This window comes from Varanus komodoensis, unplaced genomic scaffold (assembly GCF_004798865.1).
Source record: "Varanus komodoensis strain SLA01 unplaced genomic scaffold, ASM479886v1 scaffold1, whole genome shotgun sequence".
NCBI lineage: Eukaryota > Metazoa > Chordata > Lepidosauria > Squamata > Varanidae > Varanus > Varanus komodoensis.
The window spans coordinates 57,242,985-57,268,131 of NW_025335268.1; the positions used below are offsets into that span (position 1 = coordinate 57,242,985).

The following is a 25,147-nucleotide window of genomic DNA, read 5'->3' on the forward strand; positions in this document are numbered from 1 at the left end:
TACCTTTTTCCTACAAAGGGCTCAAGGCAGCTTACATCATTCTCCTCCTCCATCTTATCCTCACAACAACAACCCTGTGAGGTAGGTTGGGCTGAGAGTCTGTGACTGGCCCAAAGTCACCCAGTTGGCTCTATGGCCAAGCAGGGACTTGAACCCAGATCACCTGAGTCCCAGTCCCACGCTCTTAACAACTACACCACACTGGCTCTCAATTGGCCAGGCTGGGTGGAATTGATGGGAATTGGCTATGGGCCAGGCTGGGTGCAATTGATGGGAAACAACTGAAGGGCACAATTAAAGGCTGGAAAAGGTGGACCTGGGTATACACTGTGAGCTTTGTCCAAGGGAGATTGCTTAAGCCTTCTTCCTTTTTGTTTTTCAAGTCCTTTGCGTAGCTCAGAGAAGCTGATTTTTTAAAAGTTAGGTGGCTCTTCCTGCACCTGTCTCAGTATCTGCTTAGGTTAATTTTCCTTTAAGAAAAAACAAAGGCAGGTAACAGGATATGTAATGGGCTGTCCAAGCTTTAAGATACAGAACATTTGGGATGGCATACTCTGTCCAGGTCCGGTGCTAAAAGGCTTAGCATCTGTTTGTATAGGACTGTAGCTGTTCTTAATTCCTAATCCACACTGACTAGACTACTGTCAGCAAAACTTTCACTTAATTATTCATTAGCTGTGAATGTTTGCCATTGTGTTAGATTCAAAGTGAACATGATACAGTCTCTTGCTGAATGATTTAAGTCTGCAGGGTGGGGGTGAGGAGATTGCATGCTGACTGCAGATTGTATTGTATGTGTCAAGTGTAAATATATTTTTCTAGATATTCCTGTTGAATAACAGCTTATATTGAAACTCTTTCTCATCAATGGAAGTTGAAAGCCTTGAGTCAAAAGCTGCAGCTAAACCTTAGCTTAAGTACTATTTTATCCAATCTGTAAAGGAAAAAACATAAATGGACCATAATGTCTAGCCTTTCATTGAAGCAGAACATTTATAGAACCTCCTTAAATAAACTTTTCCTGATTGTTTCCCTAAATGAGAGATCTAAAGATCTGATATATGGCAATTTGCCTGTATCTGCATAAAGGCTAAACATTCTTTGTTTTAATTTTGCATTCATTTCAAGGTATAATAATATTGGTCCAGTAGCTACAGAGACCTCTATCCTTTACTGAGTCACATCACTAACATGGTCGAATGTGTGTTTGTTTGTTTGTTTGTTTTGAATATTTCTATGCTGCCTATTCCACTAACAGGCATCTCTAGGCGGCATATATTTATAAGGATAAATATTTGTCCCTAAAATATCAATATGGAGGTGGTTGTTTTTCTTCACCCATTCCTATCCTATGAAAACCACAAACAATGCTTTTAAGATTCCTATTCCAGGCTAACTGGAGTCATCAGTGGGTCTACATGTTAGGGATACACTTAAGGCTAGCCCAAGGAATGAGCAGTGAGGTGAAAAGATGCCAAGCAATTTTAATGAAGTATTTTTCAATTAAGTTTTGTGCTCACCTGACAAAACAAGCAAGTGAATTTAACCCTTCCAAAGTCACCCCAAAATTCTACAGGTAGTATGGGAAATAACAATAAAATGAAGTTAATTAGCTTTAAAGATTTTTTCCTTCTCATTTTCTAGTTTGTGGTAATAATTCGACATAAGGGTAGATTGATGTGTTTTTACTTTGTGACAACATTACCAAGCTCTGGGAACATCACCTTATTACTTTCTTTCAAACAAACAAATACATGTTTGTGAAGAAAGTATTGAAGTTGCTCAGGCCCAGGATGCTATGTTTCTTACAGTTAGCCTTGTTATACTGCACTGTTTTGCTGTATGAGTCTCCATTTGAGTTTTCTAAATTTCAACAATGTTGTTACACTAGTCATAGAGTAGCATCCAAATGACTGGGCCACTCATTAGAATGTCAGAGTGATAACAATGGGTTTTATTGCTATGACAGTAGTGCCACATAATATTAGTGTTTTGAGTCAAAAACAAGTAAATTTCAACCTAAAGTAATACTAATGCATGAGTATTTAGGAACACTTTCTCAATCCCTTAGGCTGCAGATGCACTGCACAGAAATTTCACCATAAAATGTGACCCTCGCAAGAACAATTACTTCATTTAAATTTAAAAGCTCCTATTGTATAGCTATAGATCACATCCTGAAAATTAAAGATGGTTGAAATGTTAAAATGTGTAGTGACATTACAGCAATATTTCTCTGTAATGGAGCTTAGAATTTTACAGTGATAAAATAATGCCAGTTTACATCTTATAGTCATTAATTTTTTGAAGACTCAAAACCAGGTTCAAGGAAAACTGCGAAGTTCGTTACTCATTTAGCCCCATTTAAAGAAAATAAGATTGGTGTTTAATTAATTAATGACTTAAATTTATACACTGTCCAGGAGTAAAATGTTCTTGGGACAGTTCACAATAATTAAAAACAAAGCAAGAATAAAATAACCAAAATAAATAAAATAATATGTCACAATATTAAGACATTAAAATAGCCAGTTTAATTATGATCGCACCAAATCAAAAAGAAAATGACTACTAGAAGAGTCTGTTTTTAACTTAGCTTATTAGTTTCAGTGCAGACACCAGGTGGATCCCCTTGGGAAGGGCGTTCCACAGATGGAGGCACTACAGAGATGGGTCTTTCCCTAGTCCATTGCACTATTGTGTGAAGAGTTTTCAAAAATGATCTTACATATCAGACAAGAACATATCTATGGGCCTATGTTTTATCTCTGCTAGAAGAACAACTGTTGTAGTTTATCCAGCCTAAAAATTATAAACTTTTTCTGTTATTCCTTTGTTTTGACCTTAGACCAAATTTAACCACTATATTGTAGAGAGTGTATATTAGCAGTCTTGGATCAGTCCAGTAATCTGGATTTGACCGAGAGAGAGAGAGGGAGAGGGAGAGGGAGAGAGGGAGAGAGGGAGAGAGGGAGAGAGGGAGAACGCTCCAAGTGAATTTTTAGCTAAATGACAGGAAAGCTAGGAGTCTCAGCTTCATAGAGAATGTAACATTTCATTGGTTATGTAGCCTAAACCTATGAGTGTTTACTTGGAAGTCATATACCATTAAGTTCTTTGGAACTTACTTTTGAATCTCTTTGTGGAAATGAAATTTCGAGCTCTACCATGGTTGTATGTAATGCCAAATTATGGTTTCATGATCCAGAAATGAGCTTTGAGTGAGCCATTACCCATTTGCTCCTTACTGTCATGTTTCTTAGGTGCTCTGCCTTGTGGCTATAGTTTGAACTAGCAAATTCTGGATTGTAATTGCACTGCAAATCAAGATTGCAAATAAGAATTTGATCCTGGCTTACAAAGTTAGCATGAATCATAGGTTCATAAGATCAGAATTCATGAGAGAAGGAAGGAAAAGAGGAAAACATGTGAGTCCAAAGATAATTTCAGACTCATATTATAAAGACTTTTTTGGCTTTCTGTATGACAGCTATGCCGTGGTATTGTAGAAAATCATTTTTATTGGGTAAAGACTGTGTTCTACCCCACTAGGACAGGTTAGAGTTAGGGTTGGGGTTAAGGATTTGCTTGGCCAGAGTTTTAATATCGGGTCTTGTCTCAGGTTCTAGACTCAATGTTTGTGGGTTCTGATTTAATTCCCAGCGGTTTTTCTGTGCAAGTGTGTCCTAGAAACAGCGGGTCTGACCCACTCTCCCTAGTTAATTTTCACATCCAGCTTTTGTGTCAGGACTGCATAATACCTCTTCAGCTAGCTCCCTAGTATGACACCTCAGTTATAGTGTCTTGCACAAGTATTCACACCCCTCTGACTTCTCGCATTTAGTTGAATTGCAGCCTAGAACTGAAATGGATTTAATTGGTGTTGTTACCACTTGATATACACAAGTTATTAAACCTTGTGAAGGTACAAATATTTTTACTGTGGTGCATAATGCACAAAAATAAATGCCACTTGTTGGATGTACAGGTTTTCACTCCCAAGTCAGTGCCAGGTGATAGCAATGTCAGTTAAATCCATCTCACTTCCAGACTGTGATGCAGTGAAATGCAAAAAAGCCAAATGGGGATCTGTGAATACTTTGGCAAGGCGCTGTATGTTACATCATGACTTGCTAATTTTACAGAAAAAATATACTTTAATTATTCTATGATGTGCTAGTGTACTTAGCTAGTTAACTGCAAGGGACTCTATTCCATGGGCTCAGTAATTTACAGCAGTTTTTCTAAATGTCTGTTCCAAAGATGCTCTCAGTATAAGGACATCAAATCATCAAATGGCTTGGAGGATAAATGAGGCCAGACAAATATAAAATGACATTGTAAAAATATAATCTATTTATGGGGTAAATCATACACAGTATAGTCAAGCCAAAAAGCCATGCAGAAGTGCAGAATTGGCTGCAAAATGTGTATTTGTTGAAGAGGTGCAGCCTGAAAGTAATGGTGTCTCTGGACCTCATCTCAGGTTCTGGCATGACATGTGCATGGCAGTAGGAGTTTGAAGATTTTACAAGGACAATATATTCAGAGGTTTATCTGTAAATGCCTTATAATTGGCAGAGCAGTGGTATGCCAGCTGCAGCCACTTGCAGGCAGCTAATCGGAGATGCCCCCTCCTATCATGCTGGCCTGTTTCCTCGGAGACCTTCCACCCTGGGTGGCAGCCTGGGGCATTGGCCAAAGGGTGCTGGCCAAAGGGCACCACATGTTGGTGCCCATTTGATGCCTGGATGGGTCTGAAACTCTGGCCATTGGCTGTTTGGGCGGGTGATTTGTAGTTGTAGGCTGCATGATGATAATGAATTGTCTAACTTTAATTCTTCGTATTGCTGTTATTCCTTTATAAATTTTATAAATGCTGAAAATCGTTGTTTATTGGCTCACGTAGTTGTTCTGATTTTGTCTTGTTTTGAACTCTTGCACCTTGTTTTACGTTTAATTTAATTGCATTTTGCACATTGTATTACTGTATCTTGTAAACTGCCCCTAGAGCCTTTTATGGCTAAGTGGCAGTATAGAAATATAAAAATCATAATCATAATAATAGTCAGAAGGCTCAGTTTCTGTAGCAAGTCATATGGCATATAACGTCATTGTTGCAGTTGACCTTATTGTTGTATCCTAGTCACAAAAAAAATTATATCTTGGGATTAACATGATTAACTTTCTTGGGATCCAACCCATGGAGCAGGAGGGATTTGCTTCTGGTAACTGAGCTTAAGTTGGAGGTAGGATTTTAATGCGTATTTGTTACATGTTGGGATTTTAATTACTGCCAATCTTGAGCTTACAGAATGACTTAAACATTGAACTTAGCATGACCCTGGATCCAGAAAACAGAAGGTAATGGTGGCTTTTCTGTAGATGCTTTGGTGGTCTCAGGATCTTTCTCTTAAGAGTCAGCTGAAGCAGGGTTGCAAAAAAGCTTTGCTTCTAGAGACTTGTCATTGCTCTAGCATTCCAAATTTCACCAATGCCAGCTGCTTTCCTTTTGCTTTATTTGATAGGGAAGTAAGCACTGCCAAGAATGCTTGTTCTCTAGGCATGACTTAGCTGTGGCTTTGCTTGTTCTTTTTCTCCTTGCTCTAGGCATTTAATGACTGATTTTATACACGTTTTTGCATTTGACCGAAGAGCAATATCACTCTGGATGTATGAATGTCTTCTCTTTTTATCTGTTAATCTACGCAGGAGCTGTTGGCTCTGTGGCTGATAAATAGGATGGTCCTGTGTTATTCCCACTCACATCTTACTACAACAAATGCCATGTTCTTTAGTAATATCCCTCAGGGAGTAACTGAGCCCATGGTTGATGCTTTTATAGAAATTAGCACTTGCCATAAATTCAGCTTTATTTGTAGCATCATCTGCTTAGTGGTTTGGTTATAAAAGAGGTGCTTCATGAACAACACAATTTTATACACAGAAGTAGCTTTTGCATGGGAAGTCTATATGTAGCAATGTGTAGCAACTGTGCACTTGCTTCTTTGTCATTTATTATGGTGCACATGCAGTGTACCTATAATTTGCTACTTGGAAGGTATAACTGCTGGAAAAGAGTCTTCTGTGAAATGCTACTGATGAGTATATTGAAACAAACTTTTCAGAGTGGGCAAAGCTGGAAATGAAAATTCAAACATTTTCAAAGCTAGGTCATACAGTTATACAGTTCAGTGTAGTTTGATAGTAAGGTTTAATGCACTGCAGTATTTGGGAACTATAGCAATTTGATAATGTCAAGTAATGAACTGTTCTTTCCCAGCCCCTTTGAGTGAGTATGCATTCTCTAAATCCAATTTTTACTTGCAAACACATCTCTGTTGGTCTTACATCTGAAGCAACTCATACCCATTCGTTTAGCCGTTCATCATGGGTGATGCTTCATTTTTATTGCTTTTTTCTAAACTCATTGGAAGTTGACACCCTCCATGAACATGGTGAAAATAAGGTGTTCATTTCTTCCACAGAGAATAAAAGTACAACCCTCCACCAGATTCTGCTAATGCATGTTAAATAGCATTGCCTTTTTTCCTCCTAAGGCATTACATTGTGCTTCAGTCTGCTTTATTATAAATTGTGAATTTGCAATCAAATGTGCCTTATAAATAGTTACATTTTCTAAATAAACTTGTGTACTGATAGTTTAATTTTACCATTAAAGCAAGTTGATATACAACTAAATAAAGTGGTCACACAACATATGTGAGGATACTTTATATAATTTGAAATGCAGACTTATGCATGACTTTACTGAGTTCAGTGACACATGGGAATAAGTATGTATAGGATATACAGTGGTACCTCTGCTCACGAACGCCTCAGTTCATGACCAAATCGGGTTGCGAACAGAAATTTCATAAAAGTTTTGCTGCAGGTCATGAACTTTGCATCGAGTGACAATCACGATTGCTCCTGTCTTCCCTGCACGGGCATGATCACAGTCGTGCTGGAGGGGGTGGAGATGGCCACGATCATGCTCGGGGGCGGGGGCTGCAATCTTGCTCGTCTCCACGCCGAGCGTGCCCGTGATCGCACCCATCTTCCCTGTGATTAAAAAAAATATGTACAGAACGGATTAACCTTATTTACATTGAACCTTACGGGGAAATTTGACTTGGCTCATGACCAGTTTGGGTTGCAACCAGAGTCGTGGAACAGATTAAGTTCGTGAGCTGAGGTACCACTGTGCTTAACCTTATTCTACATCCTTCTCTTGACCACCTCAACTACAGTTTCACTAATATTTAATTCATGTCATTTCATTATTTTTTCATGCTGTTATAGGAAAACAATACTGAATAATATAATAAATGCACTGTACATATAGGATTTGACTTTTCACTATTCTAACTATTATTTCATTATTATATATGATTCATATTTGGTTTATTATTTATGATAAATTGCATTAGTATGCTAAGCAGATGCCAGACCTAAGCAATATATGCCATGCATAGTATCCTATGCTGCTGCCCCACTAGATCTGTTGTGCCAGTAGAAGGGACTGCTGGTAGAACTGGAAAAAATGGTTCCTGAAATAATCTGAAAAATGAACAAAAATGCCCATTTCCAGATTAGGACAGGCCTCACCAACTGATAGATTTTTAAAATTGCTTCATGCTTATGCAAACTATAAAACATGCTTAAAATCTTTTTTTGTGCATTGATGGGGTCACTGTGGCTACATAAGGATAGTCACTCAGAGAATGAGTGTTTGTTCCTTTCTTCAGGTGGCACTTAAAATCTCTCCAGGCAGGTTTTGAAAAATGCAACGAACAAAACTACAAAGGCAGTAATCTGTTTTTTCTATTCTAAAGGTGGACAATATATTCCAGCTGCTGTATCACTGTATTTAACAGCTAAGTAGAATTGCAATTCTTGTATGGCACACCCTTGTGGGTTGAAGTTAGTGGAGAATCAATTGATTCCCTTTGAATTATTTTCTTTAAACAATTACTGGTGCTTCCAATTGCATTAGGAGTATCATTGAGAGCTGAACTAGGTTTCAGATCTTTTGAAACTCAGATCTATGCCACAGAGTTTAGATACTGGGTCAAGATTTATTCTCCATGGAGTCAAATGGATTTTCACACCTACTGCAAGCAGACTTTTATCAAAGTTCATGGAGCAAATTGGTTGAAAGTCGTATCTGGACTTTAGGAATTTCTCCCCATGATCTGAAAGAATGAGGGCCTTCAACAGCCCTTTCTTCACTTTTAAGCCATTTGGAGAAATTGGATACCAAAAGTACTGTGTAGAATGTGCTCACCTTTATATTTAGGTTTAATGTTGCCACAGTCCCTTCCAGCTTATTTTGATTTCTTGACAGTTCCATGTTATAGACGATTATTCATGCTGGCTAGATTGAATGCCATTCCATCAGGGAAGTTATTGGGACATCTAAATAAGGAGCCTTATTCTGAGCAAGTGTGTCAGTGTGGTTCTGGCCAAATAGAGACTCTCCAACACTGTCTTTTCAATTGCAACCTGCTTAATGTGGCAAGAGATAGTTGGGAAAAAACCCTTATACTCAAAACTCTAGATGTGATTTGAGGTTTCTTTTGGCAGGGGTGGATTTTAATATTGCACTGGCAGTTGCCAATTTTTTTTCAGCTGATTTAGATTTTAAAATTACTAATTTTTGTCTCCCGTAGAGACTCTTATTAATAAACTAGTTTATTTTATTTTATTTTATTTTATTTTAGTGTGATATATTTCAGAACTATTGCAGCTACATTGCAGCTACAAACCCCCTTTCCTGACCACCAACTCAGACCTCATTAGTGTGCATGTGAAGTTAGGATTTTTGCTGCAAAGTGCATCACTTTATAATCATTTTGGACTGAATTTTATGCTCATGCCATTTTAATTAAGATTCCCTAGCTTGAGGCATCCTTTGGGAGCACTTAATTGTCAGTCACTGCTCAGATCTCATCATCTTTTACTTGAAATTGGGATGTTTTTGCCCCAATATGTGTAACTTTACAGCTATTCGTATTGAACTGTATTTGCATTTTGATTACTATTTCCCTATTTGGAATAATTCTTTTGCAGTTCCTCACAATTCCATTGGTAATGTAATAGATAAATAAGTAAGCAATGCTTACCTTCTCATACAGGTGCTTAAGTTACTTGTACACAGATGCTTTGTCACCGAGGCTTCTTGCACTTGTGTTGTTTAACCATACTAAAGAGTTTGGTATCATCAGTAAACTTGGTCACCTCACTGACTACAGTTCATTTATGAATAAGTTAAAAAGTTATTTAAGAATAAGTTAAAAACATATTGATTCCAATACAGATCCTTGAGAGATAGGGGCTGAACTTTAATGATCCATAAAAGGACTTCTTATCCCATAACTGCTACATATTTTCATGGGTATGCTGTCTATCAGAAGCCTTTGAAAGTGTAGGTATTGAGTGTCCAGGGAGCCAGTGTGGTACAGTAGTTAGGAATGTTGTTCTGGGATCCAGGAGACCTAGGTTCCAGTCCCCACTCAGCCACAAAGGCCACTGGGTAACTTTGGGTCTCTCAGCCTAACCTACCTCACAGGATTATGGTTGTGAGGATGAAGTGGAAAGGAGGAGAACCTTATAAACTGCCTTGGAAAAGTAAGAAAGGTGGGATATAAATGCAATATAATAATAGTAGCAGCACTGGCAGTAGCATCATGCTTTGACACAGTGAATTCTTAAAGGTTAGTGTGGAGGTGGGGAACCTGTTGCTCTCCTACCAGATAGTGCTAGACCATAATCTTGACCATTGGTCTGTGCTGACAGGAGCGGATAGGAATTGGAATCCAACATTTGGTACCATAGACTTCCCATTCTTAGATTACTAAGAAAGGACTGATTTTTCAGAAGCCGTGTTGGCTCTATTTATGCAAAACTAGGCCTTCAGTATGCTTAATATTTTATATTGAATAGTGTTTTCCATTAATCTACCTTGGACAGACATCCAGCTAACTGGTCTGCCATTTCCAGTATACTACTTGGATCTGTTTTAAAAATTAATACCAAAATAAACTACTTTTACAAAAATTCACATTTGAGTAATTTAAGAAGTCTCAGATAGCATTCAAATCTGATAATCTGCTTGTTTTCAATTAGTTAGTAAGGTCTTGTTACTACTTGTTACCCCTCAACTCCTCAGTCTCCCTTCTGAAAATGTTCGTATCTGTGCTACATCTTTTGCAGTGAGAACAGTTGCAAATAATTCAGTCAGCTGCTGTGCAATATCCTTAATTCTCCTTTAATACTTCTTTAATTCCCTTACAGGTCAATTACTTCCATAGTTAGTTTTCTTCTGGTGTATTTAAAGAGGGTTGTTTTTGGTCTTAATGTCATTAGAGCTAGGTTCTTCAAATTCAGTTTTTGCATCTTTTATTTTCTACTTGCATTTCTTTTGTGCAAGTTGTGTTCCTTTTTGTTCTTGTTTTGGATGAGACTTCAATTTTTCTAAAGGAAACCTTCCTTTCTCAAATAGCTTCCTTGACATGCTTGTTAATCATCCTGATCACCTCTTGAGCTTTTGTTATTGCGATTCTGAGTAACACCCAAGCATTCTGAAGAAATGTGACCCGCTTAGTTTTATATTTAAAATTCTGTTTTACTAAACTCGTTTTTTTAGAAATTTCAAATTTTGAAATCAAATGTAACGGTATTAGAGTTCTTGATATTGTTCTACTTAAATATAAAGTAAATTTGACAAAACTGTTGTGATTATTTCCTCTTGCATTAGGTTCTGGGCACTAAGTCCAGGGTTGCCACCTTGTGGCCAGGGCACAGACATATAGGCATTCTGTATATGCTTACCTGTGAGCAAGTTCCACTAAACTCAGTAAGGTTTACTACTGAATAGATACGAATAAAATATACTGTTAGAATATTTAAAACCACTTAAAAGATACTTTAAATACATTCAGTGGTATACAAATCTACTACAGAAAGGAAGCAAAGAAGAAATGACTTATCCCTTGCCATAGTTGGAACACACATTGAACCAGTCAAGGATAATTGAAATCACACACCATATTACTGCAAGTAGAAGATTTGCAAAACTGATTTGCAACAATTCTTCAGGATCATGTTCTGTTGGCTTTCTTATCACCTGATAACTAATCCTTTAAAGTAGAACACCAAACAATGAACCTGGAGCTTCCTGTTTACAAAGCAAGTGCTGACTTGTGGTCCCTCACTTTCTTTTACTTAGGGCTTCCTCTGCATGTCCAAATGTCCTTTTCATGTGGTTTTTATTTAAGAAACAAAATGGATTTAAGTAATTACGGTGTAGAAAGGCTTTTTCTGGTTGATACTCCTTTGACATTTGCCCTTTTTAATTTATTGTTTCAGTAGGGGGGTACATGAACATATAGGTGGGAATATAAGAATTGGTATACTTGTTCCTCCCTTATTGGGTGCATCTTGAGAGAATGGGAGAGCTTTGGATCATGTAGATTGAAGGTGTCCTTCAGTTTACTTCCGAAACCCTTTGCCTTTTACCACCACCAGAGTGCAGATGGTGATAGAACAATGGCAGCAGAGCTTTCCATTCCAAAGTAATACCTAAGCAGCAAATTTCAGATCTTCCTTTCCATTATTCATATAATCTCCCCTTAATGAAACTGTAGAATTTGAGAGTCAGAGTGATGATTAGAGTGCTTGACTGGTGACCCAGGAAATCTGCATTATAGTCCCGATTTGGCCATGAAATCCACTTGGGTGACTTTGGGCCAGTTGGTCACTCTCAGCCAAACCCACTTCAGAGGGTTGTTGTTATGAGGAAAATGTGGACCTATGTAAGCAACTTTGGGTTCCTCGCAAGAGGCAAAAAGGCAGGATATGAATGCAGTATGGTATTTTATGTTATCTTGGTATAACATAAAACACTGCTCAATCACATTGTATTGTACTTGAAAAAGCCTTTTTTCAATAATTGGTGATTTTCGAGTATAAGGCCATAATAATCCTTATTGCATGCCTTGTTTCAACTATTTCATAAATATCTTCTATGTATTAAGTTTATTTAATATTTATGTGAATGTGTGAGGCATGTTGAAGTTAATCATTTGATGATTATCTCTGGCTACATGATTGTTTCTTGCTTGTTAAAGGAATATTATTGAGTACTTATGCTAGCCTTTTTGAAGCAAAACCCTCTTCCTAAGATGTTTTGGACTATAGCTCTGATCCTCCCTGACAATAGGTCATGCTTGTTGGGGCTGTTGAGTGTTCTCGTTAAAAAACATCTGGAGGGACAAGGACTTAGAAAAAGTCTGGTTTATATCATGTAATAAATATGGAGATCTGTGTAATGCAGGAACTCCCAACTCACTAGAGATGAATGTAAAGCAGTATGGAAAGATGCAAAAGAGGACTTGTGCACCTCCAGTAGTTGTATAGAAGAGGGAATTGTGATGCAAGCTGAACATGAAATGGCCTCTTTTGCACAATTATGCGAAGTGCAGGAGCCCTCTCTTATTTTGTACCTCCTTCTTTTGTACCTGGCCACCCTATTCTTCACTAGTAGTCATACTTTAAGATGTTTAAGGCTACAATCCTATTTTTATACTACATGGAAGTTAGCCCCATTGAACGCAGTGGATTTCTTCAAAGTAAGTTTGTACTATTAATTTCATTAAGAAAAACAGCAACAGTAGGCTACATTTTTCTTAAACTACTCAAGTAATGGAAATTCAAAATGAACATGTATTGAAAACAAGATTATCTTGTATTACATGAAATACAAGCTCTTGAGCTGAAGAGACCTTTTGTTTGCATTATTTTGAAGACACTTTTATTTTATCAGTACGTTAGCACTGAACTTGCTAATTAAACTGGATTGTAATTTATCTTTTCTGTCTGTTCACAGGTGTGTTGGCTTTTGATATCTCAGGATGCCACTAGTAAAAAGAAACATCGATCCAAGATATCTTTGCCATACAGCACTGCCACGTGGCATCAAGAATGAACTGGAATGTGTTACCAATATCTCGTTGGCAAATATAATCAGACAACTAAGCAGTCTAAGTAAGTACCAGTGTGTTAAGAGGTAGTAATTTTTGAGCTAAATTGTTAAATTGTTGTATTTTATGGTTACAACAATACTTTCTCCAAAATACCAATTGATAATGCTCATGTCTTCTTTTTTTTTTAAGCTGTGCAGTTCACAAAATGCTATGTCATTTTAAATGGTCACAAAAAAGCCAGAAGCTTTGTAAAGTTTACAGAAATACTGTAGATTACAGGCAAAAGTGACAAACAATGCTTTACACTGTTAACCTGTCAACTAACAGCTATCTTCCACCTAACTTCCTACTTAGCAACTTAAATTTGGCATCCAAGATCTCGCAACTACAAAAAAGGGTATCATTGAACCAATGCACAGAATGGTCAGCTTCACCTAATTCACTCTGACCTTTGTTCTGCTGCACAGCATCTTGTCCTTTAGTGCTTTTCTTGTCTACATTTTCTCATATTGACTGACTTTAATTAACTTCTTGATGTGAATGCTTTAGTCAAGCTTATCTGTATAGACTTCAGATGGAATTACACCAACTGGATATAGGTAATATGTAAACTGTCCAGAGACGTACAGTGATTGGACGGGTTAGAAATATCCCAAATAAATCAATAAACAAATAGTTATCTTTTTAATTTAAATAGAAGGATAAGTAACTTGTACATTCTGAAGGTTAGCAAGTTTTTTTTTCTTCCTCATTTTGCTATTTCTCAGTTGAGGCTAAATCAGTTGGCCCAACTGGCATATGCAATAAAACTTTGCAGGGAACTCTGGGGCCCAGAATGGCAACTTTCCATTAAAGGCAAGACATTTATTACTACTTGATTCCTTTCTAAAACCCACGTTACTAGGTTTAGGTAACATGCATATCTAAATCTATTGAATTTCGTCCCTTCCAGAAGTTTCTTTTATTGCCTTAGCTTTTTGACAGACCATCAAGTGAAGGCAGGTTCTTTCTCATCTTTCCATGCTTACTCCACTGAAGTAAGAGCATGCCTTTATCTCAAACTAACATGTCAAATCACCCTTTCTAAGCTGGAAGGCACAAGCCTTCAGCCTGATGGATGACTACATGTAGAGGTGGAGCAGGGGGTTGGATGCTATGACCTTATAGGACCCTTCCAACTCCTATTCTAATTATCAGTTCCAGTTAACTATATATGTTTTGTAGCAGTTTGAGCCAGAAAAAGTCAGCCAGTAGATCATGATGTATGACTTTTGGTTTCAAGCCTTTAATGTTGCCATTACTGTATTACTAGTAGACTCTCCCTTTTTACACTTAATAGGTTCTGATAATCTAAAGGCTCTGATGTCTATTCTTTCTTCAGAGAAGAACGTCTATTAAAAATTAGTAGAGTATAATTAGAACAGTTATGTCATCTAGGTTGCTTGGTCTAAGGTTTTCCAGGTAATGCAACATTACTCTATCCAATCTTCTCAGCCTTATTAAAATTGAAATAGTTTAAATCACAGAAAATTATTTTAAAATATGTTTTAAAATGATAACATTGTGGATAAAACATTAAACAGATCACAAAATAAGAAAATCCAAAAGTTAAACTGTTGTAGAACTCCATAAAATTTATCAGCCTTCTCCTGAAAATTAAGCTTAAAGTCCATTCCACAGCAGATAACACAAAGCATTCCCAGCTTCATTCATCCAGCAAATATTGGCAAGACTATTTTAAAAAAACTGTACACAAAACCCCCAACACCACTTTTGCATCCAAAAGGTCTCTTAAAGTGATGTATCATACAATTGAAAAGCCTAATTAAACCTGCATAACCAGTATAATCTTTAAGCAATAGAAGGAACATGACAACATGGACACTATCAGCAGTATTTCTGTCAGTGATGAGGTAGTGGGAGGTATGATTGGATGACACTTCAGAAATGTTATGGAAGCTAAATGCCAAAATGTTGTAGGGTCATATGATTTGGAACAGATTTTAGGTAAGCGTTTAAAAAACATTCCTCTAGGCAGAACAAGGGGAGGTGATTTCCACCAATTCCCCCTTCCCTCTGCAGATCCCTGTGGGCCCCTAGAACAGGAACTTCTCTGAAATGTCTGCTTCTTTTTTGGAGCTGCAATTACTTCAAAGAGGTTTCAGGTGGAGTGTGGTGGTAGCCTGAAGTGTCACTATTTCCATTGCCTTTTAACCACTAGGACATTAGCATTTTCTATCCTGTGTCGGCCAAATGCATCCTAAGGAGGGCATAGCTATAACAAGTATACATGCACTCTAAAAGATTAAAGGTTTTCTACTCCTTCGGGATCCTTATCCAGAAGTTCATTATGTCTTACTAAAAGAAAAAGAAAAATCAGCATGCATCTTTTTCCAGAAATGCTTATCTGGTATTTTGTATATTGAACTAATAGATTTGTTGTACTTCTCTTCCTTGTATTTTTTCAAATGTAGCTCCTGTCCACAATTTATCAGTATATTTTAAGAAATTTGCCTTTTATTAAGATTGTGGGGATTTGGCCCAATTCTCCCAAAAGACAGCATTCCAAAATGGATATCTTGGGCTCTGCATCTGGACTAGAAGAGACTGTGTTGGAATGCTAAGCTGAAATTCCAAGATTAATGAGCTTTGAGATAAGCCAAGTGGCTGGTGAAAACCAGACTGCCTCTGGTTTGGTGGGAGACACTGTGGAGCAGGGGAAGTCAGAGGAGATGGGGTGTGTCTTGCTCAGCTCAGTGGTCCAGTGTTGGGTCAAACAAGCATTCTCGTTGTCTGGCCCACAAGCTGTGCAAACCTCCCTGAGAGTGGAACCAATTGCATTTGGTGGGAAGGGAAGAGGGCAATTCAGTTTGGAAACTTCTGATATGAGCAAAAATTATCCTTATTGAGAGATTTTTAATTCAATTGATGCCTCTCGCTAAGAGCTTATATATTACACTCTTTTTAACACAAAGTCAGTCCTGCCCGACCAGCTTTAACATAATAAAGATTGCTGTTAGAAGCCTCTCACCACGATCTGCTCGGAAGAGAAAAGGAAAAAGGTTGGAAGAAAATCTGGCACATAGCATCAACTACTTACTATACAGCATGTGACTTGTAGTGGTAGTGGTACTGCACCAGTTACAGGGAAGGGAGTAAATACCTGTGCAACCTAAGTGCCCATTTGTATTTAACTTGGTATTTAATTTTGTTAGTTATTCCATGCTTGATGCCAGTTTTGTTTTCTTGTTGGATCTTTTAAAAATGTGTTTACATTATTTTATCAACAAAAGTGGTAAGTGCCAACTAAATCGATTTCAATTCTGGATTGAAACACAACAAAATGTGGAAAAGTCAAAGAGGAATGAATACTTCTGCAAGGCACTGTAGCATAGGAGAAAACTGAGACATGTGAATGCAAAGCACCAGAAGGACAGAGGGTTTCACCTGGAGCTGGGTGTGTTAGGCAGGCAGACATAGAAGTGCACTGTTTAGACACATTATTCTATTCTTGCAACACCTCCAATTGCACAGAGAATTAAGTTACTGTTGTTTACCATGCAAAGAGTTTCAGCTATTGAGCTCTATAGAAGGAAGATGGATGGGTAGGTGGGTGGATGGATGTAATATCTTGAATATAAAGTAGTGCAGGGGATTCTGCATAAATGATAATCATAATCATCTTCTTAGAGATGCAGAGGAAAACGGTCTTTGAAACCAGCATCAAGTTTTGATCACACACTAAATTTATTCCTTTGTATAAGCTGCTGCTGCTGCTATTAGAGCCCCAAAGACAAGCATTATTTAGAACCTTTCAAGTTCTGAGAGCATCTAAAACCCAGCCCTTTCCATTGCATGAAGTACAATTTATGTGGGAGCATCACCATCATCCACATAGCCGTACAAAAGCACTCCTTTAGAGCCGCAGTAGCAAGACAATAATGGTGGTGAATAGGATCCATTTACCCCAGGCAAAATGTCCATGCTACCCCACATGTTCATCTGGGACCCTTAGATAAACTTGCACCACACAGATAAAAAAGATCCAGGGACTGCACACACAGCAGGTGTACGTACACACACACACACACACAGTGAACCAGCTGTAGTCTCCAGTGAGCCAGCTACTGAACCACCATGCATGCAGCACCATTTTTATCCTTCTGCATAGTTCCAACCTCCATTTTGAAATCCATATAAAAGGGAATCCTGTTATTCCAGCTCTGCTGATGTTGCATGAGACCTGATTCCCCCCCCCCCCTTTATTCCAGTCAATATGTGTAGTATGGAGGATTGTTTTCTTGAGAGACCTGTTTGGCATGCTCACATGGTACAGTTTGTGAGGCAGTAGAGCTTCAGGCCTTCAAACAGCCCAGGCAAATGCAGCAAGTGTGTGGTGGGGTGCCAAAGGGGAGGGTGTCACTGAAGGCACAAGATCTATGCAGGAGACTGATGCCATCGCAACTCCTGTCCCAGCATTGAATCTGGCAGATATTCTTTAGAAAACTTCCCCAGAAAGGTCTTCAGAACCATTGTAAAATTGGTGTATATCTCACTTCTTCAGAGAATGGTTTTGCCACATAAATTAGATTGTTACTAAACAATCTAAAAGGATTTGAGCTCACACTCAACTTCTGCTAGTTTACTGGATCTTTTTCAGTCTGGTTCAATTAGGTCTAATCCAATTAGGGCTCTCTAAGGAAGTGCACTGCTGGAAATGCTATGAGGGTAGAATCTCACATCTGTTGCGATTTGCATGCTACTACTGGAACAGTTCCATCTATCAGTGTCACAGTCTTCCTGTTCCACTAATGATAAATTAATTCAGTTATTCGGCTTTAAGAATATGGACAAGTTTTTTGGACAAGCACAATTTATCACCTATACATTTGATCTTAAATGTGTGATGGGGAGAGAGTTTTGTGGCAGGCGTTCTGCTTCCGAAGCCCTGTGTGCTTAGCCAGCCGGGACAGGAGTTGAGGATGAGTCATTCAGCAGATTAGGGATAAGGGAGTAAATTATGTTGTGTCTCTGTCATTAGAGCTCTGGAGTTACAGTACTAGTTCAGTCTGTATTCCAGGTCACCTTTTTATGGCTATGTTTGTGGAATCTTCTAGACAGTGTATACTGCTCTAAATAGAGCAGTAAACTACTACTCACTTTGCTGTGATTTATTGGTTCTCTGTTGTAGTCCTGCAATTAAATTGTAGTACTGCTAGAGGAGGTAAAATTCAGGACATCTTGACTGCAAAGTCTTCTGCTTGATATTTCTCTGCCCTGCATCTGTCTAATGAGTTGACCCTGAACATGTATTTCTTTTCCTGTTAGTGCAGTCTGATGCTTGAGACCTTTAACTGTGGATAAAGGATTAAAAGTGAACTGATCAGCTGCTTCCCCAAGAACTTTAACAGCATTAAGGATTTCACTGTATCAACCTTAGCAATGGATGCATTAATGCAAGTCTGATGCTAGTTTGAAAATGCATGTTAACAAGGATTAAATAACATAATCCATGGTTAAAGTAGATGCTAGTGTGAACCTGAACCACAGTTTTGTTCATCGGGCAGGGAGCAAAAAAAACTTACATATGAGAGGAGAGAGCGTAGGAGAGGGTTAAGTACATGATCCTATGGCTTCCTTCCTGTCTATTAATCAAGATTAGGGATTCATGAGGATTGTGTCTGTACTTGGATGTGACTTTTCTTTTGATTTTCTGCTTTGTGCTAGGGAAGTCACACTATCTACTTGTCCATCAGACCTTCTTGGTGTACCTGCACTAATTGGGTCTATTCATTTATATAACAGAAATGGAGTAGTCTGCACATAACATGTCTGTTGATAAAGTCTCATGATCAGTGGAGCTTTAATGAGAAAACATCACAGGAAAGAGTTGTACAGTTCTCCCATAATATTCCTTGCAGTGTCCATCAAAAAATATTTGATAACATGTAACTACAAATAGCTGTACTTGCAAAGAAAAAGTGTTCCAGCCAGTGCAAAAAGTCAGAAGTAAACATTTCTTTACCAGCAGATCTATGTGGGACTTGGCTCCATCCAGAAATTTATCAGTTGCATTAACAAATGCACAGGGAGCAACTGCTGCATGGTTCTACACAGTTACGGAATCCAGTGAATAACCTTGTTACTCTGAAAAGCACTGTGCATGCTTGTAGCATCCCAGGGCTCTTCACCCACAGCCCAATATTTTGTAGAGTGTCCATATAAAGGGTTCTAGAAAGTGATACCATGCTGTAGAAGCTCTGCACAGTGCTGCTAGTACATCCAGGGTTTCTCTAAAGATTAAGATTTCTGAGGATTCTACTATTCTGTAGGCTCCTGAACATCATGGAATGTGACTCTAAGCAACAACATATATGCAGGTGCATTCAAATACACATGGCAAATGCACAATAGATGCACAATACTGGTATGCACATACCAGTGTGCACACACATTACAAGTCACATTCCAGTGTGTAGTTCACAATTTTCTCTTTAAAAATGCTTTGCTCTGTTGCAAAGAGGATGGTTTTAACACTGTGAAAGACTTTGTGGGCATCACTGCAGTTTCCACTAATGCCCTCAGCTTCATCAAAGATACCATTCATATTAGTCACCCAAAGTTTACATGCGCGTGTGCATTTTTTGTCTAAAATCTGCAAATTCCCTTAATATACACAAGTTGTTTATGCTCTGAAAAACAGTCACAGGTGTATATAAAAGTAGGGGTTAATTACCTTTTTAACCCAAAGGGCTCACAAAGATCTAATGTTTGCAGGAGGCCTGGGGTGCACAAATGTACACACATGCAAGACCACTGGGGTGGGTGTGGGGGCTTTCATTTTTCCCCATCTAGTGATTCCATGTAAGATTGCCTGGGAATAGGAGGAAGAGGCTGCTTTTGAATCACTGAGGAAGGGGAAGACTAAAACCATCTCCCAGAGACTTAGGTGCAAACTGCTGCAGGGTCACAGTGCAGGCTTTAGCCTCTTCCCAATCCCGGCAATCTGCCCTAATCTTCTTCTTTCTGCTCAGCATGCCTCCAAGGGAATAATACATGGTTTTCATTATGTTATAATATCATGGTTTCTTGTTAACAAACCCAATTGAGAAGTGGTGCAAAGGCACAATTTGCTTTCACAATTAGAATGCACAATGTGTATAATGCTAAACTATGGTTAGAAGGGTGATTCTTGGTAAGCAGCAGGTTCATATGTTTTTCTCCTCTTTTTCTTACTCAGCTATGAGGAGAGGTTTGGAAGCTTTTGCCCCTATTCTTGACTAAGCATAGTTTATTATGATGTCCAAACCCAGACAAACTATGGTTAGTCTAAAGTATGTCTTGTTCAAACAACTTCATACCATACTTTATAGAATTGGCTTGTTTTAGTAAACCACAGTTAAGATTAATCATTATTTTAGGCATGGACATAATACCTAAAGTAGTAAGTGAAAGCTTGCAGTCTACGGAGAAGTGGAGAACATGTACCTAAGGCTCACAAGTCCTGTCCTTTGAATGCTAAACCTTGGTTTGGCATTACTTGTAAACGTGTGTGCACGTGCATGCAAGTTTTCTTTTACAGAAAGCAAAAGTTGTTTCAAAACAAGTCCAGATCTAACCAAGGGATAACTCTACCACTAATATTTGAAGTTAAGATATGGAAGGTTCAACTATGATCAGTTTTATTTGACTTCTCACTGATTAAGATGAGACAAGTGCCTATTTGTAGATTTAATTTTGCTCTCTCTGAGCTGAGAGAAAGAGGGACCAACACATGTGGAGCATTCTACCAAGCACATGGATTATTCAGTGAGCTACTGCCCTGTTTCCTGTGTTGCCACACTGAGTATCATGACTAAATTAGGTGATCACTTTGACGTTTCAAGTATACAGAGATGATATCAAATTCCTGTTTCTTCCACCAGTAAGAGCTCTGACCTGTTACAGTATGAAGACTGCAGCTGCTGTCTGGTTGAAGTCTTCCTTTCCGCATAGTTGCTTAGTGGTTCCACTAAGTAGCCATTCTGAATGGCAAAATCAAGCTCATCAAGACGTAGTAACAGCAGTTACAACCAAGTTGTGAAAGTAGGAGCCTAAACAGTCTCTTCAGGCAACATTAGGCAGAGTTTTAGTGATCAGAACTCCATATGTGGGAACTTATTCTACTTTTTTATATATGTGTGTCTTTTATATTTTACCTGTGTTAAATTGTTACAAATTTTGCATTTTTATACAGGACTAGCTTACCAGTAAGACTATATACGACTACCTGATTAATGTGGTAAAAGAATTTTAAGTTGCTGAACTTGAGGGATGATATTTTTATGTGTAAGCTATTGAACATAGTGAAAGGAATTAGCCTGTTAAGTTGCATGAAACCATGGGATACAACTTTAAATGTGAGTATAGAGGGGTGTGTGTGTGTGTGTGTGTGAGAGAGAGAGAGAGAGAGAGAGAGACTCTCAGAATGATTTAAAAAATATATTAAATAATTAAAACACATTTATGGCCGGTTAAAATGAACAGCAGAGATAAAAAATACAAAGAGCCAAAGGTAATTATTAAGAAATAAAATGAAACAATATGCATGAATTCTAAATAAAAGAGAATGTGAAAAAGTGCCTTATCAGAGAGAATTGTTCAGCAGTGCTGCTTGAATTCATAGCAAAACACTAAACACTGAGCCAAGATAGTTACATTTAAAGTTGCTAGGTGCTTCGTGTTCTCTGTAGAATGCTGTGCAACTGACCCCACACAACTATGCCATTTTCTTGCCTTGGGAATAGTGCTCTGGCAACTCTAATTACATTCATCTTGGAGTTGATTTAAGTAGTTCAGGAATCTATTTTGTTTCATTTGCAAATACATGTTTACATACCTCTGTAATGACTGCCAATTATTCTCATGGCATGTGTGTGTCTGCAGTGCACTGTTTCTTAAGGCAATAGGAATAAAAGAAAACCAGATGTCCAGCTGCACCTGGATGAGCACCTGGCATAATTATTGGGTAAAAGATAAGAGCATATCCTGCATCATAAAAAAAAAACCCCAAGCATGGGCATTCCTGAGGATTGGGGCAACCTGTTAATGGAAACCATATGTTTAAATGTGCACTGGTGATGTGATTTGATTTTAAAGTTGGCAATTTTGATACCTGACAGCTATCTAAAAATGTCTATAATGAAAGCATAATTTATCCATCTGTCTCCCTTGAAGTATGTTAACTTCCTTAATCTTCCTTTTTAAAATTTTTCTTTGCAGGCAAGTATGCAGAAGATATCTTTGGTGAACTTTTCAATGAGGCACACAGTTTTTCTTTCAGAGTGAACTCTTTACAAGAACGTGTGGACCGTTTATCTGTTAGTGTCACACAACTTGATCCAAAGGAAGAAGAACGTAAGTTTTTACAGATGTGTGATTTTATGGGTAATATCAGGCATGTTGCTATTAATGGATCACCATCTTTGGTGCAAGATGCAAACAACACTGCCAAATTTCCGTGCTAATGTCCAGTTGATAAGAAGTTTTGCTACAGTTTTCATTGTTAATAGATGCCACGTTATTAAGCTGAAACATGCCAGTATAAAGATGGCCTAAAGCTATGCTACTCCTCATTTGATAAAAGCAAAAGCAGTGCCTCTAATTCCACTGAGTAAGCTTACTAGAGGGCAGATTTCATCCAACTTTTGTACAGCAGCAGATTCTAAGAGAAACTGAATTGTGTGAATATGGTTTGCCTGATTCCCATAGGAATTTTTGCAAAGACTTGGCAAGTTTCAGGGTTGCTGATGTTATTGACTTGTGACAGTGCCTAGAATCTGTCTGGGGTCAGTGGATAAGTATGAACAAACTGCAACTTAATCAAGATGAGACAGCAGTAGTTGAGTGGCGGTCTTGTGCCTCAGGATTACAGGAGTATCCTGCTCTGGATGGAATCATACTGTCTCCACAAAATCAGTTTTATGGTGCCACTCCTCGATCTAGTGCTACTTGTGATAACATTGATGACTAGGAGTGCCTTTTACATCTTCAGTTGGCACACCAACTTCCTGAAAAAAGTCAGTTTACCATTTTAGAGGATGAAATCTAGATGGTAGACATTTTTCTATTGATGGAACTGATTTTAATTAACTTTTATTAAAAGTATTTTCATATAAAGTAGTGCAAATAAGTTCAGATAAAGAAATGAAAAGCTGAAGGACAATATATTGCTGATAAGGGGAGCAAAATAACATATGAACTATTGTTACCAGGAGATAAAGTATATTGAATATTGAGCAAATTCCTGGTAGTTTTCATTGAATTTTAATAAATATTTATCTTTTACATATGTACAATGTTATACAATTTTGTTGTACAGAAGTGGCATACAAACATATTCACAAGATTGCTTCCCATTTCTATAACATTTATTTTGTTTGTATCTTATGTATAGAATTAATACTTATAGATGTTCTCTTGACAAATGCTATATAACTGAAAAAGATAAGGCCCAAAGTTTCTGCAGTGGTATCCAAAATCATTAGGCATATAACATGTATATATTATTAGAGTAGTTGTATGGTTTGATAAAAAGTTTTAAACTTCGCTCTAGTAGGACTTCGAATAAAGTTTATAAAATTCATATAGCAGGAAAGAATGAAAGTGGAATAAAATTAAGTGACAAGGTTACTGATTACTTAAGCAGCAATGGTGTAGCCATTTGTTAGCAAAGACTCTTAGTTTTTAGCTTTTCCTGTTTGTGTCAGTAAATCAATGGCTCTCAGTTAAAAACTTCCAGAGGCCTGGGGTATCTTAACAAGATTATGGGCTTAGTTTGGTCCTCTGCACAGGAACAACATTAATCCTTTTTGGATACATTCATTAGTCACGTCTAATTACAGAACCATGACTACTGTGTTAAACACTTAGATTTACATCTAGCAGCAAACCTGGACATTACAAGGTAAACGTGGGACACCAGCTCTGTGTGCGCTTGTCAGGAGAACAGGAATGCAGAAAGGGGTACTTAACCCATGAGTTCTCCCCTTTGTATGCCTCTGGGCTGTTTTCATAGACCCCCACCTGGTTTCCAAAGCTGAAAGCAAGTTGGGATGAAAGAAACGAACTGGGGTAACATTGGTGGAAGAAGAGCGAATGGGTGCAGGAAGAGCTAGAAATTCTTCATTTCTACCAATTCCCATCTATAAATGATACCACCTCACATTCATGTTAACCTTGGGATTTGGGAAACATGTTTTCCAAGATATCATTAATTCTGCCCCAAATACCTGTGGCACTTTATCGCAATAAATCTTTGGTGTATTCCTAGAAAGTTAGAAAAAGAAATGCACCATAATGTAAATGATGGTTCATGGTAGAAGGTTCTATGAAAAGAATGTATTTTTGAAATATTGGTCTAGAACTTGTTACCTACACACCTAGTATGTTACATCAGCAAATGGGGTGCATGTTGTGTGCACATATTGTAATGAGGGGTCCCCTACCTTTTTGAATTCATGAACACAGTTGGGAATTTGAGAAATTACTGTGAGCACAGCCACAAAATGCCTACCGAGGAAGATGTGGGTCACATAGGAGCCTGGCTAATTTTAAAAAATGGAAGAGAGATCATTAATAAGGCAAGGCAAAGGGGTTGTGGAGAGAGAAACAGCAAGCCTAAAGGCTAGTGGCAAGGAAGAAAAAGCAAGATAACAGCTTGGGACCAGGATACCTAAAAGAACGCCTTTTTCCATACATGTTCTCCTGCCCCCTGAGATCCACAACAGAAGCCCTCCTCCAGGAGCCCTCTTTGAAAGAGGTTAGGAGACAGAGTACTTGGAGGAGGGCCTTCTCTGTGGTGGCTCCCCAACTATGGAATGCTCTCCCTAGAGAGGTCCACCTAGCGCCGTCATTATGTTTTCGGCGCCAGGTCAAGACCTTTTTATTTGGCCAATATTTTAACACATAATTTTAATTGTGATATGACTTATTTATATTTTAAATGATGCTCAGTGTGGAATAGTTAATTTATTTTATTCTGAAATAATGTATCCAGAGACAACAGTAATGGGCGGCATACCATTTTTTAAATAAATAAATAAAGATAAAAGAACAAGGCTGGGGGGCTAGGAAAGGAGAGAAAGAAAGCATGACAGAGAAAAGAAAGAAATAGTGAG

General features: G+C 38.0%; 1 protein-coding gene across 3 annotated transcripts in view; it reads left to right on the forward strand.

Moving 5' to 3' along the window:
- The window catches only part of WASF1 (WASP family member 1), a 76,205-nt gene that overhangs the window by 31,127 nt on the left and 19,931 nt on the right, over positions 1 to 25,147 (forward strand). For all 3 annotated transcript variants that reach the window (XM_044426658.1, XM_044426666.1, XM_044426676.1), the window contains 2 exons: positions 12,893 to 13,050; positions 22,251 to 22,385. In XM_044426658.1, coding sequence (XP_044282593.1) covers positions 12,918 to 13,050; positions 22,251 to 22,385 — 268 coding nt within the window. In that variant the 5' untranslated portion in view covers positions 12,893 to 12,917. The remainder of the gene's footprint in view (positions 1 to 12,892; positions 13,051 to 22,250; positions 22,386 to 25,147) is intronic.